At 52.2% G+C, this 15,752-nt stretch overlaps 1 protein-coding gene across 8 annotated transcripts; it reads right to left on the bottom strand.

The window, feature by feature from the left end:
• Positions 1–7,771: 7,771 nt before the first annotated feature.
• Positions 7,772–15,481, bottom strand: RBM15 (RNA binding motif protein 15). Of its 8 annotated transcripts, none has more exons than XM_085083009.1 (3): positions 12,474–15,481; positions 11,535–11,582; positions 7,772–8,159 (listed from the first exon to the last, which is right to left on the bottom strand). In XM_085083009.1, the coding sequence occupies exon 1, from the start codon at positions 15,357–15,359 to the stop codon at positions 12,537–12,539; it is 2,823 nt and encodes a 940-aa protein (XP_084939135.1). In that variant the 5' UTR covers positions 15,360–15,481; the 3' UTR covers positions 7,772–8,159; positions 11,535–11,582; positions 12,474–12,536. The 8 variants fall into 8 exon arrangements, with proteins under 8 accessions (XP_084939135.1, XP_084939133.1, XP_084939129.1 ...); XM_085083007.1 differs by having other exon boundaries at positions 11,916–15,480; XM_085083003.1 differs by having other exon boundaries at positions 7,772–12,151.
• Between the last annotated feature and the right edge of the window lie 271 nt (positions 15,482–15,752).

Below are 15,752 nucleotides of genomic sequence, written 5' to 3'. Positions count from 1 at the left end.
CCTCCCCTGTCTCTCTACCAGACCAACACCAATTCCCTATTTAGCACAATGGGAGTGCTTGTTGTCCCTCTCTTTCCTTCTGCAGAGGAGCAAAGAGCTCAGGAGCTCCCATTTCCCACACCCCACCCCACAGACGGGCACCACCAGCCTTGATTTGCCCCCAGAATAATTCTGCACAGGCAAAACACCTTTCTCCAGCCACAATTACCTCTTGTCTATCCAAAATTGTTGAGGAAACCAATGCCCACAATGAGGAACTCCCCCCAGGTGCTCTGCACCATCCTGCCAGTGGGCTGGGAAGGGGAGAAGAGTCTTCAGAGCTTTGTCTTTGCACTGAGCAGGCCCAGGGAACAGCTGGTGGTCAAACACTCCTCTGCTCACAGCTCCTGCTGAGGAGGCAAGCACAGAACAGATGGTTTAGTTCCCTCGCAGCTCTGAACACCAAAGGCATTTATTTACTTGCAGAACACAACACAAGCATGAGAGAAACCAGCAGTGAGCAGGATGGGAACACCTGGGAAGATTTCCCATCCCATCTCACAGATCACTTCCTAAAGCTGCTTTTGCCCAGTGCAGAACAGGACAGGGTGTGTGCAGAAGTGCAGGACACAAACCAGGTTAAAAGCTGCAATCTGAGGTGGACTAGAAAATCCCTCTTGTCCTTACTCCCTTCACAGAATCCCTGAATCATAAAGGTTGGAAAAGCCCTCCAGGATCATGGAGTCCTAGCTGTGCCCAATCTCCACTTTGTCCCCAGCCCAGAGCTCTGAGTGCCACATCCAGGCATTCCCTGGACACCTCCAGGGATGGGGACTGCAAACCTCCCTGGGCAGCTTCTGCCAATGCCTGGCCACCCTTTCCATGCAGGAATTCTTCCTGAAAATGTTTCCCTTACTCAAGGGAGATTCTTCCCTTACTCATCTGCAGTAGAGAAAATGAGCAGCAATGGCTAAAAATGATCCTCAGCATGAAAAATGCTTTGTTTAAAAGTGGTGCCTCCCAGCCATCCCTCCTGGTCCTGGGAAGGCAGAGGAGATCCAAATCCCTCCTGCTTCCCAATCCTCATGTACCTCCCAAGCAGCATCTCCACACTTTGCACTGGGAGGAAATCACCAACAACCTCCTGCATCTTTCCAAGAACATAATTTCACTCCCAATAAACCAAACACCCTGGGAAACCAACAGCCACCTCAGCACTGTGCCCTGAGTCACTTGGGGAATGTTTTCCTGCCCAAGCTCATCCTCTGCACGTGGGATAATGTGCCATGGCCAGCTGGATCTTGATGGGAAACTGCATTTGGGAGCATTTTAACCAGGATCCATTGGTTTAAAAACCACCTAAAATTCATGGTGCAGAGCAACCAAATGCTAAAGATCTCTCCAGAAGATCCAGCGACCTGCAGGGTGCCAGAGCTCTCTGGGAGGCAGCTGAGTGACCAAAGGAACCCAAGGAAACAGCCTCCAATTTGCAATATCCCAACAAAGACCTGGTACAACACCTGAGTCTCTTTGGAGAAAAAAAGCTTAACAACTTAATTTAGATAATTAGTTTTCTGAGCACCGACAGACAGAGGACTGATACCCTGAATCCTGATTCATTTTAGCATCACAGGATTAAGAAAGCAAGAAGAAAACATGGAATTGGCTTCTCCAACAAGACATGGCAGTTAAGGATTGCTCCTGGGTTTGTGTTACCCAAAAAACTGGGGCTGCAGGGCTGCCATCCTTCCAGGAGAGAAAAGGCTTTTCCATCCTCAGTCAGTGATTTATTCCCAGGTGTAATCCTGCAGGAGGAGCCTGGGTAGCCTCCAGGAGCTGCCAGGATTGATTGATTGATGGGGTGGGCACCTGCTGGCTCTTAAACCCACTTCAAGTGATGTTCCTTCCACATGCCAGGATAAAAAGCTGCTAAGCCTCAGCTCAGGTCTATCAAAGCCACGGAAGTTGGAGCAATCGGAGATCACATCAGGAGCACACTGCATCCCCCATTCCCACTGGGATTATTTGATATTATCAATTTATACAGTCACTGTACACCCCTCAGTGTCCTGGCCATCAGCTGTGGGTTTCCCTTCCTTGCTCTGGATTCTGGGTCACTGAGAGTCAGGACAGAGCTCTTAAAACATGGATTTAGCCATTCCAAAATCCACAGAATAAACCTCTCCCTGCCTCGTGCTCTCTCTCCGTGGTCAGGCTCTGCCCTTGATAAAAACATAATCTACTAAAAACCAAGGCTGTGACTTTCCCAGCACTCCTCAGATGCCAAGAGCAGATAAAGCCAGGCACTGGACACAGAGGAAGTTGATCCTGGCCTTTATCATATAATAAGGAACAATCTTTATCTGGCCATGAAATCCCCTCCAAGGGCTGGGCTGGGATTACCTCAGTTGTTTCAAGCTCTGGGTTTGCTTGCAGAGCTGGCTGGGAATCCCACACCCCCAGGGGGCTGAGACCAGGCTGAGGGGTAAGAATTTGGGTTTAACCCATTCCCTGGGGTCTCCCTTTGACGATTTCCAGGCACCTTGACTGTTTGAACCCAAAGCTGTTGGGTGCAGCCCTGAAACTCTCATTAACCACAGGGGGGAAAATCGACATCATTCCCATTTTGAAGGGGAACAAGAGGCTTTCTCACAGCTGTGGCAGCACAAAACACACCCCAGACAAGGTGCTTCAGCTACCAACACCGCTGAGGTTTCTATGTTTACCTTAAGCCACATGAAGAAAGCCCACAGCAATTTCAAATGGCTGGGTAAGGACATGACAACAGGGCCTTCCAGCTACAGGAAACGTGGCTGTTCTTCCCTCTGTTTGGCAGATAGCAAGTGTGGTTTGGGCTGTTTACTCGCCCTCACTCACACTGACTGATAACAGCAACACTCTTTTTTTGGTGCTGGTTTCCCCCCCTGCCTGGAACACGTCCTGCAGCCGTGTTTACAATTCAGAGCATTGTTAGGCTGCAATTCCCCAAAGCCTGAATTAAAAAGTTTCCCTTGCAAGGAGCTGAACGCCTTCATAGGAGGTGGGAGTTGTTTGGAAAATAATATTAAAAATCTTTAAGGATGCCATAAAGGTTTTCACTGAAGTCCATGGGAATTTATCAGCGACTCTAATGAACAAAAATTAAAGCAGATGTTCAAAAACTCAGAAATTTTAGCTTTAGCTGAGATCCTCATGGGAAAACTTTCCAGCCTGCAGAAACCACAAAGAGAATGGGAGCTCTTGCTCATGGCCATGGACAATTCCAGAAGTAATTCATGGGTCAAAGTCTCTTTTCCAAAGCAGACTTTGCCTCTAAAGCCACCACTGAGCTTTGCAAAACTTTCCCCTACAGATATTCCTCACGTGGGCAAGACAGAGCCAGGATTGTACTCTGGAAGGGAGAGGCAAAGGGTGTCTTTACAACACGCCAGGGACACAGAGAACACCAATAAACTGAGCTGCAGCCCCTCAAGCCTTAGGTCAAGCTCTGGAAAGGGAGGTGACAGGGATGGGGTGTCTGGGACTGAGCTCTCCCAGCCTCCAGCTGCTGTTGGGATGCAGCTCTGAGTGCCAGGAGGATCAGCAAAGGTACCCTTAGATATCTGAGAGCTCACAACATGCTACACCTTAGTGCCACAGGGGACAGCTGGGCTGGCAGAGGTGAAACACAAGGTCTCAGAATCACAGGATCCTGGAATGGTTTGGGTTGGAAGGGACCTTAAATCTCATCCAGTCCCATCCCCTGCCATGGCAGAGACACCTTCCACTGTCCCAGGTTACTACAAGCTCTGTCCAATCTGGCCATGGACACTTGCAGGGATCCAGGGGCAGCCACAGCTTCTCTGGGCACCCTGTGCCAGGGCCTGCCCACCCTCACAGGGAAGGATTTCTTCCCAATATCTAACCTAATTTTCTCCTTTTTCAGTAGAATCTTTCCCCCTTTGTCCTGTCACTGCAGTTCCTGATGAAGAGCCCCTCCTGTGTTCTTGTACACAATCTTGTCCTCATGCACCCAAGAGGAGCAGCATGACAAACACCAACATCCCCTTTTCTCACCCTGTGCTCCCCACAAACCTCAAGGCAGCAGCTCGGCTGGTTCAAGATCTCACCCTGCCCTGAACCTCTGCCCAGGTCAGAGCTGGAGCAGCCCAGGCTGGCAATGATCAAAGCAATCCTGTGACCAAAGGGGCTGCAAAAACCTCCATGGCCCAAAGGACACCTCCTCTCCATGGGCAAACAGAATTTAACAACCACCCTGGGAGACCTCGCTGGCTTCCCTTCACTCAAACCCTTCTGCACCACTCGTGTGTCCTCAAACACACATTTGTGTCCTCAGACACACCAAAATGTGTAACAACTGCCCAGGCTGACAAAGCAGCACGTGCATCTGAAAGGAGATCCTGGCTGGAGGATCCAAGAGCTCACCTGCACAACGGGCAGCAACGCCAGGGAAAGCTGCCATCTCAGGGCTGGGTCAAGCTGTGTGCATTGCTAAACACTGGCCTGATCTATCACCAGATCTGGGGACAGGAAATACTGAGGAGAGCTAGAAACCTCCAGCCCAATGCTCGGATCCAATTGCAGAACTAGGTATGAAGGTCAAGGCAGGGAGATAAGGCGATGAAATAGCCGAGAGGCACAATTAATCCACAGCTCATCCGCTCGGCCCTGGAGCCAAGCACAGCCCATGGCCATGCTGGCACAGCACACATGAGCTAAACCTGAGAGGCTGGGCATGGGAGCTGAGCTGGGAGGGGGCAACTCATCAATGCCCAGCAAGAGCAGCATGTTTGACAGATCCACATCATCCACATCCCCAGGCTTCAACCACGCTTAATTAATACATCCCTGGAGCGGGATCCAAAGGGTGGAAAGACCAGGAGACCTTTGTGCCACTGTCCATGCTCTCTGTTCCTGCTACAGGCACCTCCATGAGCACATGGACTAACAGGATGAACGGCAGCAGACTCCTGTCACAGCCATCACACCACGTGCAGCTGACCCAGTCCCTCAGAGCTTACTGTGCCTTAGCAGTTTACCTCACCCAGTTCTCAAGGCAGCTCTAATTACACTCAGGCACAGGGCTCTGGGCCAATAACCACAGGAGACACCACGGGAATACAAAGCCATCAGCCCAAGAGCCTTCCCACTGCTCTCCCTGGCCTTTCTGCCTGTTTGACCAAACCCTGGTTGGTCTTTGCCCCAAATCCTGGGACACAGGGTGGGAGAGTACCCTCCAAGAGCATTTGCCATTTCACAGTAAACCAGCAGCATGAGGCCAACACAAGCTTGTTATTGGCCAAGAGCAGAATCTGGGCCATCTGATGTTTTAAACTTATTAATTCAGCTGCAGCTGGTAAAAGCACAGTTCTAAAAAAACGTGTGAATTCAAATAACCGGCTCCCATCTAATCCGCTCGCATCGCTCTCTGCTGCAGTGCAGTTAATTAAATGGTTCTCGTTTTAAATCCACTTTCCCCAGAAGTCTCATTAGCCAAATTAATACGATGCATATAGAGCACTTAACAACAGCCTGGCTCTACCTGGCCACTGGAGCATCTCTGTCAGCCCTTCAGAAGGCAGAGGGGCAGACCCAGCATGCAAAAAACAACTCTAGCGCAAAGCGACTGTAGGAAAACCATCCCACACCACATCCCATGACACCTGCAAGTCTCTGGAATAAATGCATAATGTAGAGGAGAAAGGGAAGCATCTCCCAGTTAAACAACAGTGAAATCTGATTCAGAGAGGCAGAAGTCTTCTGGAACAGCCACTGACATTTTAAAGCACGCCCAGAAAGTGGGATAGTGCCCAAGTCCTGACACAAACAGCGGGATAACTGAGCAGGTGACCAGCTTGCCAAAAACATCCCCTTTTTTTGGGTAAACTAACAGATCACCTATCTCCTGTCAGCATCAACACCCCAGCCCAGGCAGAGGGGCTGAAACACACATCCATTATTGCTACCAGCCCCAGACCTACTGTACAACACTTCAAAGGAGATTCAGAGGGTGTATCTCAATAGCACAAGAAATACATTGCAAAAAATAGGAATTTTAACTACAAACACCAACTTTTAGAGGAAAAGGCATCTCCTGAGTCTCCCCTCTCCAATTCCCTTCCCTCGTTACCAGCAATAGCTACAATTGTTCCCATTTACAACAAACAGCTCCATTTAAATTATTACACCAGCATCCCATAAACACAGATAATTTGCCAAATCATTGGCTTGCCTTTCCTTATCAACACATACAAATTATAACCACTATTCTGGGTTAAAGCAGTGTTAATTCAAGCAGTTCACCAAGTCAAAATAACAACTGCAGCTTGCCAAGCTGAGAACGTGTAGCTTTATCCACACAGCCCCACTGGTTAACAGGATCCCCCAAACAACAGGGAAGCAAATCCAAGAGTTGGCTCCTTCACTCCCATTCTCGGAGCGGCTGGAGCAGCACGTTGACTGAAGAAAACATGTTAGTAAGAGTTAGTAAACCGGAGAATCAAGACAAAGTAAAGGTGAATAACAATCTTCTTTTACATTACAATTCAGTTCAACCTCTTGCAGCGCCTTACCTGTTTTAGGGATTTACACAGCGCTTTGCCCCGGGAACAGACACCTCGCAGAGCACAACCACAGCATCCGTCGGCTGAGAGGCATCTGCAGCCTAGCAAAGATCCTGCCCGGCCGCATGGGCTATCCATGGAAGTTAAAGTATGTCAAGGCAAACAGGGCAAGCTGCCGTTCAAGGCGTCTTCGTGGCGCGTCACACAAATTCTACAGCACGAGAGCTCCCGAAGCCGACGATGCAGCAGCAGCTTCCTCTCGACGGCCGCCGTCCTCAGCCGCGCCCCGACGGGTCCCGCTGCAAACGCGGAGTTGTGCTCCTGCACGGGAACAGCGTTCCAAAGCTCAGGAGCCCCCGGAATGGACGGGAGCGCTACGGCACACAAGGTTTGCTGGCCGCCTCCGGCTTCTCCTCTCCCCAGGTGTCTGCACTACACCGGGAGCGGCTGCGCGCGGCGGGTGGGACGCGAGCAGGGCACATGCACATCCGAGGCGTGTGGAACCACTGGCTTCACAACCGGTCAAAATAAGGCACTGAGACACCACGCAAAGGTTTAAATTACCGCCTCCAGCTCTCAGGAACTCTTCATCCATTCAGCACTAAAACCCACAACTGCTGAAAAGCCCCTGGAGATGGAGGAGCGCCTCGCGTACGGCAGGAAAGGCTTTATTAACAGCATTTAAACACTTTTAAAGGACTCATCTCTCTCTTTCTTTTGGCAATTTTGGTGCAAAGGTTTTACGTGCAAGATTTCAAAGCAATTTCGAAACTTTTTTTTTCTTCAAACTTAAAAAAAACAACCCAAGAATCAAAACTAAAGGCAAACAAGTTGGGTGAACAAAATAAATCAGAAACTTAAAATTCAGGAACTCCAGCTCTTCCAACCAGCGAAGCCCCAAACTTGGCCACCGTTCCGAGGCGCAGGGCGGTGCTTCCCCTGCTTCTTGCGTGCCAGCAGCAGCACCGCTGCCCCGTCCCGCTGAGGAGAAACGCAGCGAAGTGACCCCTTTGTCACTGCAAACACGGGGGCCACAGCAAGGCCATCAGCTACAATCCTTCTCATTGGAACCACAGGTCGGTCAACGCGAAAGTGTCGGTGCTCTCCCTGCTTCTTGCTCAAGACCCACAACTATCAGCTCAATTGGGCAGCAGCAGCAGGAACCCCTCCGCTGCCAACACAGGGGGGCCAAACGTTTGTCGTCAATTCACTTCCAGGCAGAAAAACCATTTTCCTCAAAAGAAACAATTTATTTAGAATGAAACAAAATCAGCTCAACTGTGAGCGCATGTTTGAGTGACAGCTACTTTTAAGCTGTGTGAGCCATAAAAAGGGTATTCCTTTACTTTTCCAGCAATCTTGTGTACACAGCACAAAGCAAAGAGGTCATTTTTTTTTTCCACTTAAAACACGGGCATTGGCATCACAATAGCAGATACACAACTTTTTTTTTTTTTTTAAAGCTGCCATTTTAGTAAAATGCACAAATACTAAACAGATAAGCTTTCTTCCGTCAGGAGGCCCATGTAAATTCCACATAAGCCACAGCTGCTCTTCCCAAAGGTCCATTAGAGCTTGGCATCCCATGCGGTTGTCTTCTGCAGTCCACCAGATTTGCTTGCAGGAGGAAAGAAAACGTTATTTCAATACAAATGTGTACACCAGATTTGGGTTTTTCCCCTCCCTACATTATACAGATGAACATAAAGAGCTACGAGGCCTTTCTGAATATTCTACTTGGACTTCAAAAAGCACCAATACCACCCACGGGCACGAAACCTCGGAATGAAGCCGCCTTCTAGGGATAGATGCAAAACAAGTAGTGCAGGGCTTCTTTTTGGACCAGGATTAAACTAGGCTTACAGTACTGGTAATTACTCAACTCGCAGTAACACTTGATGGGGCACAGCGAAATCATCAGCCAGGAGAAAAACCAACCCAATTCTTGCTAATTCGGTTGACTTTCCTCACAGGGTATTTCCTGAAGGCAACTTATCAACAAAACCGTGAAATGTAGTGTTACACAGCTCTTTTGCTCTCGTTTTTGCTGCGCAGTTCTAACAGCAGACAATGCCAATATTAAAGAAAAGGTCAAATCAAAGACACACCCAATATAATTTAAAATTGTTACTATTCAAGTCATATTTCTCAGCCATCGTTTCCACACAATCGGAACTGCAGGAAGATGAATATTCAACGAACCATTCTCTGCACCACCCGGTCTGCTTTAAGCCTGATACAAAAATCACCTCATCGTTCAGTCTATCAATCATTGGAATATCTGTCCTGCCGTGCTAGAAACAAATAAACGGGGCGACAAAGGGGAAAGAACCCCAAAAGCTCTAGAGCCACATGGCAACCATTTCTTCCCCTCTGGGCACACAGCACTCCCCAGGAGTGCTGCTCTCAACACTGTTTTGCTTAGAGCCAGGAATTACTATTTTCCAAGCTGTTTTTCCCTGAGTCCTCAGAGTTTTTGAACCTGTCTTCACAATTTTGATTCACTCCTCCTCCCCATTAATACCTCAGGCCTTTCACCTCGGTTACCATCAACCAGAGGGTTCCCAAATCCACACAAGAAATTATTCTCCACACCCCATAGGGGCTGAGAAAGTTGTCACCAAATACTCCATCTTTAACATCCTTGTAGGCAACAAAAGAGAGAGAGGGCAAGGCTTGTCTGCCTGGCAATAACAGCCTTTTCTCTCTGCGAGGCTGCAAGGATGTGTTGGTATCTGCAGCCCTAAAAACCTCTGGATTGAAGATAACCTTGGTGTTCCCGCGGCAGCAGCTCGGCAGGAGCAAACAAAGCCACTGGCCAGCGGCCAAGGAAGTTGCGCAGAGTTTCCAATTGAAAGAAATAAAACAACAATCTAAAATCTCAAACAAAACTACGAGTCATTTGAGGTTCTTTCCCCAAAGCATAAAGCACAAGGATGAAATGATTCAGGAAAAGGACATCCTTTCTCCAGGCTAATTCAACACACGAATGAAATAGAAGAACATCAGCTGCACACAAGGTTGGGAGGGAATACTGAGCTCTCGCCGGAGCAACGTAATGCCAGACACAAGGAGAGAGCCAACAACTGCTACATCTGGTTTGCTCTACACAAAGTGGTATCAACCACAGGATTCTAAACCTTCAGCCCTGGCCAAGCCAACTTCAGTGGACAGTTACTCCAATGGGGAACACCTCAGACCAAGGAGGAAAGCACAGCCCACCCAGCTGCACCGGGATGGCAGCGCGGGAATTCAGTGCCGGCAAAAAAAAGCTGCCAGTCAAAGTTTTGCCACAAGAACCCTCAAAGGGTATTAAAATCCTTGCTTACAAAACAGAGCAGCAACCACAAATAAACCAGATTTAAAGAAGCAGGTGCTCCATTACATACAGAACCAGAAAACCTGGAGTCAAACACAGCCTTGCCTGTTCCTTCTTGCCCTCCAGCGTGGCAGAATTTAACCACCAGAGGCAGGTGGAACCACTGTGATTTCTCATAGAAAAATGGAAGTGCACTTAGGATGCTCTTCCCAAAAGGCTTCCCACACTGAGCTGGCTTTGACAAGCTACGTTGACCCCAAGTTTTTTGGGTTTTTAAGCAGGTGCCTGCTGCGGATCAGCAAAACAAATGCTGCTCTCAGCGACTTTAAGTGTCCAACACAAACATTAGTGCTTTTTTTTTCCTGGTGTTGGGCAGATTTGAATTCCCAGCCGTTCAAGTCTCTTTCCTAGAAAACTCTTGCAAGTGATTCCTGTCAGATGCAATGAGAAAACTCCCTCTGAATATAAGCAGCACTTGCAGCATTGATCACCTGCTGACACACAACAGGCACCTGCTCCAATTAAAACATTCTTTGCAGTAAGTGGTAAATACACTGTACCTTCTTCAACACAGTGATTTGCATTTCTGATGTCATTCCCAAAAATTCTCGTTGTTAATAGTAAGCTGAACAGCTGAATTCTGCCATCTCTTACATTCACGTTGAAGGACAACCCAGAAATCCTGGATTTCACCCTCAAATTTAAGAGCATTAAATGAGGCTTTTACCTTTTCACTTAGAAAGAAAAGTAGCTATAAAAACAAAATCTGTGTTCAAGATATGCTGCCACACTGGAATTCTCAGTTCACCACAATGTTTGGGATACTGTGTCCACTCATTCCAGGCAGATAAAGGAATCAAAGCCCTCCTGAACCACAGCCCTCTCTGACGAGAGGTTCAGTAACAAAAATTCCTATTTTTGTGACAGAAACTCAAGCAAGTTCAGTTACACCCATAAAATACATTCAAGACATTTCCTCCTTCATCTCCTATTTGCATCCTATTCCACACTTTGAATTTGATTTTTGCTGTGCAAGTTGTAACAGAAATCAACTCATCCCTGTATCAATCATCCAAGGAATCTATCAGAGCATGGACCGAGCGAGGCAGCATCGCTTCTCCACTGCCCAAATCCCTGAAAACATGGCTAAGTGCAAGGTTACATTCTGGGTTGAAGTGCAGGATTACAATTTTGGGGCCAATACAGTCAGATTTACACCTCAGTTTAGAAGCTGCTGCAACATCCTTTTGCTTGTTAAACAGAATATCACGGAACTCAATTCTGTCAGGGATTGAGATCCTTTCTTCCCTCCTAAATGCCTGAATTACCAAGGTGGCCAAGACAGCTGGAGAAAAGTGCCCAATGACTGGGGGAAAATAAAAAATTAACTATGTTCTTTGAAAAAAAAACCAAACAGTTTCATCCTTGAATCACAAGAACAAGAGCTCAAACCTCGGCATCTCAGAGTATTTTTAATATTTCTCTGAGATGCTAAAACCACTTTACTCCAGGTGCCCATGATAAACCTCATGTAATGCCCGCTGCACTGTACCTGAAAAGTCCCTAGCAGACAGCAGTTCCTTGCTATTAACAAAGAGGTAAAATGTTAATGAGAACTTTTATGTAATTAAAATATCACAGAATTAAAAGCATCTCTGGAGAGAAGCACTTACTTGCTCAGAGTTTGCACTGTGGAACCAGACCCCACTGAACCTGCAACTCTTGGAAAGCAAACAAAAAAAAAAAAAAAAGGCAGTAAAACCAAAACCCCACAATATAACCCAAGTTCTCCTTAAAGCACCTCCTTGTTTCCTGCACACCAGAGTGAGCACAAGACATTCCTGGTTTGTAACAAAGTCCTCAGCTCTTCACCAAACCTCGTCACTGCTACAAACCCAAAGTGCACATATGGGATACACCGGGAAATGGGGGAAATACACCTGTTAAAAAGCCCAGTTTCAGTGCATGCACCTGGGGGGCTGGATGAAAAAGGAATCCCTTTCCAAAAAGGAATTCAGTGTTCTGCTGTGTACCCGAGAGCAGCTGCTGCTCACCTGAAAAACGTCGACCTTGAGCCACGCGACTCAACGGGGAAACCACTGTGGCTCCCGAGGGAAGAGATCCCGAGGGCCAAAGGGCCGCTGGCCTGAGGCCGACACGGAATTTCAAGGACTCAAAAAAGGAGCTGACACCAGTCTGTTATTAAAGTGTGGTTTTCCATTTCCACTGAGTACTTTAAATCTGGTCTGTTCGGTTTGGAGCTCTCTCGAGGACGAGCTCTTGGGACTTGCTTTAAAATACATGAAATGAAAAAAGGACATGAATCAAAATTAAGAAGACGGGAGTTTTTCTTTTCCCCCCCTCCCCCCCACCCCAGTTTTTCTTATTTTTCTTTTCTATTTTCTGTAAATCAAAGCAGGCTGAGCCTCCCTGCTGTCCCCACTGATAGGGAATTCTCAAAATATCCTATTCACGCTACTCCTAACCAACCTCTCTGGCTTCTACCTTTATAGAAAAATGTAGTAACAGAAAATTGAGCCGGGAAAGTCACCTACAAACAAAGATCTAATTAAAATAACAACAGGGCTGGCTAAGGCTGTATCCCATAGCACCTGGCACACGCTGGAAGGGCTGCGTGGAGGAGTAGGCAGGGTTGGGAACAGAACACGAGGGCCTTAGGATGCCCCACGGACAATGATCATGACCAGATAGTCGTCCTCTGATTTGGCCAATGCCTTGGCCGTGGAGTCCAGGAACTGCTGGGAGAAATCGCAGGGTGGGAAGGCGTGCAGGACCCCGCTGTTCTCCTTGTCTTTGTTCCCCCCAACAGGGAGGCTGATCACCCCAGCAGCCTGCTTTTGCTTTAGGTAGGACACCAGATTCCTGAGTGGCCTCTGTGTGGAGGTGGTGGCTGCCCCGGCAGCTCCGGCTGCGGAGCGGTTGTCTGAGGCGCCGGGCACGGCCAGAAGGATGGCATAGCCATTGGGCCCTGCCACCTTGATGCGCCGGTTGACCTCGTCCAGCTTGGGCTGGTCCAGACGGAGACGTTGGGTGATCTTGAGCTGAGCCACTTTGCCCCCAGTCGCTCCCTCCACGAGAAGGCTGCTGGCGACGCCGAGGTCCCCCTGGAGCAGGTGCATGTTGGACGGGAAGTTGCTGTTCTTCAGCAGGAGCATCCCCTGCCAAGCCAAGCACAGCTTGGGCGCCGCTCCGGTCTGCGCCGCTCCGTCCTGCTGCTGTTTCTGCGGAGGAGGTTTGAGCCGGGAGCCTCCGCCGCCGCCCTCCGCTGCCCGCTCATCCTTTTTGGCCGGACTTTTGCACTCCTGGGCGGCGGCGGCGCGATGCTTTCGCTCCCGCTCCGCGGAGTTCTTGCGGTCGCGCTTTTCGTTCTGCCCCCGCTCCAGGCTGCCCCGGCGGGACTCCTGGACAGGGGAAGGTCGCTCCAAGAGGAGCAAGCGGGATGAGCGCTCGGGGTCACTACTGTAACGCTCCCGGCCTCCGAGGAGCTCGGGGCTGCGGTCCGGGGGAGAGGTGGTGGCCAAGCAGTGGCGCTTTCGGGAGGAAGAGGAGCGCTCACTGTCGGGGGAGCGGTCCAAATGCCGGCCTCCATCCTCTGCCAGTCTCCGTTTCCTAGGCTGATCCCTACTGCTACTGCCCAACTCCCTCTCCCCACGGTCCCGCTCCAAGGACCACCCATCCCGGCGGCGCTCCAGGCTTTCCAGTGGGTCATAGGCAGCTGCCCGATTACTCCTGTCCCGCACAGGGGGCGGCGGGGGCACCCACTCTGTTTCAGGATAAAGGTCTCTGTCACGGTCTCTATAGAGCAACGGTGGTGTCCTGTCCCGGGCCCCCCGCAGAGGGTCAGGGGGGGCTCCCCGGTGAGCCCCAAAAGCAGCCGCCTCCGCCACGAGCTCGTAATGAGCCGGGGGCGGCAAGGGCAGGGGCTGCAGGTAGGGCTGCTGGTACCGATGCTCCGTGTCGGCGAAGTCCACGCGGAGCCGGCGATCCGGCCCCCCCAGGGGGAAGCCCCGCATGTGGGTGCAGGCTGCCTGCGCCGCGTCCAGGCTCTCGTACTGGATATAGGCCCAGGAATCCCCTTTGCGGTAATCGATGGTGCGGATGGTGCCAAACCGATCAAACTCCCTGGCCAGGGCAGCCAGGGGCACCCAGGGCCCCAGGCCGCCCACCCAGAGCCGGGTGGTCGGGGTGGCTTTCCCATAGCCTATCTTGATGGGGTTGCGTAGCAGCACCTTCCCTGACATGGCCAACTTGGCCCGGTGCGCCATGTCCAGGTTCTCAAACTTAAGAAACCCATAGGTGCTGGTCTGCCCACGCCCCGGCCTCTTGATGTCCACCTCGGTGATGACCCCGAAACGGTCAAACGCTCGCCTCAAGTCCGACTCGCTCACGGTGATGTCCAGGTTGCCCAGGAACAGCGTGCGGTTGGCTCTCTGGTCATCCTCGGGGCTGATCTCCTCCTCGCCGGCCGCTCCGGCACCTCCGCCTCCTCCTCCACGGAATCCCCCGGCCGCCGCCACGCCGGCCACGCGCTCCAGCCCATAGGCCGGCCGCACCCGCGCCTCGTAGAAGCCGCCGTAGTCCCGCTCCCTCTCCAGCTCCCTCGGCAGCGGCGGCGGCGGCGGGAGCCGGCCCAGGGCGAGCTGCTGCAGCCGGTAGTCCCGGTATCCCAAGGCTCCGCCGCTGCCCGCGGGGGACAGCGCCCGCTGCGCGGCCCCGGCCGGCGGGTGCCGCACGGCCGCCGCCACCGCCCCGACCGCCGCCGCGCCGTAGGGAGACTCCTTGTCCAGCAGCGCCGGGGAGCGGCTGCTGCGCCGGCGGCCGCTGCCTCCGCCGACATAGACGGCCTCGATCTTGAGCGGGCGGTCGTAGAGCACGAGGCGGCCGCGGGCGTGCTTGGCGGCGCGCGCGTCCTCGGGCCGGCGGAAGTTGACGAAGGCCACGCGCTCGTCGGCGGCGCCGGCGCCGGGCGGCAGGCGGCTGATCTTGACGCTCACGTCGCCGAAGCGCTTGAACTCGTGGAACAGCCCGTCCTCCACCGCCTCGTCGCTCAGCGCCGAGCCCAGCTCGCTGATCTTCAGCGTCTTGTACTCGCCGCCGCCCGGCTCCGAGGAGGAGGAGGAGGAGGAGGCGGCGGCGGCCGCCCGCGATTCACCGCCGCGGCTGCTGCTGCTTCGCGACGCCTCCGCTGTTTTACCGCTGTAGCCGTGCCGGCCCCCGCCGCTCGCACCCGCCGCCGATCCGCTCTCGTACTCGCGGCTGCCGGCGCGGCCGCCCTTGTCCGTGTGGGCGCCGCGCCGGCCGCTCCCGCTGTTGCTCTCGCCGGACGCCGCCGCCGCTTTCCCGCCGTTGGAGCCGCCGCCTCCGCCGGACGAGCCGCTCGGCTTCTTGCTGCCGCGCGAAGAGGAGGAGGAGGACGCCGAGTCCTCGCCGCCCCGGGAGCGCTTGGCCTTGGCGGGCGAGCGCTCCTTGCCCTTCATGGCGGCGGCGGCCGCGCTCCCGCCGGGCCTCCCCGACCGCCCCGCTCACGCACCCGCCGCCATCTTGGGAGCCGCGCCGGCAGCGCGCACCGCCCCCCCCGCGCCCATTGGCTGCCCGGGGCGGTGCCCTCGCCTATTGGCCGCCGCTGCAGGGAAGCCCCGCCCACCTCCTGGCGCTACGCGTTCCCATTGGCTCGGCGCGCTGTCGGTCCGCTCGCCAGCCCCGTGCTCCCGCGGGGAGGGGCGGGAGCTGCGGCCGTCGCGCGCTTCTCCGCCCCGCTCGCTCATTGAGCAGTTAGAAAGGGCGCGGCGATTTGATTGGACGGCTCCACCTGTCAGTCGTGGCAGTTCAACCATGGGAGGATTTTCACTGCTCATTGGACACTGGGCCGA

The sequence above is a fragment of the Lichenostomus cassidix genome, chromosome 26 (assembly GCF_008360975.1).
Source record: "Lichenostomus cassidix isolate B80296 chromosome 26, HeHo_3.0, whole genome shotgun sequence".
Lineage (NCBI taxonomy): Eukaryota > Metazoa > Chordata > Aves > Passeriformes > Meliphagidae > Lichenostomus > Lichenostomus cassidix.
This window is presented reverse-complemented; position numbering and strand designations above follow the sequence as displayed.

Coding starts and splice junctions, on each gene's coding strand:
- RBM15 (XM_085083003.1), bottom strand. CDS start 15,359: ATGAAGGGCAAGGAGCGCTCGCCCGCCAAGGCCAAGCGCTCCCGGGGC.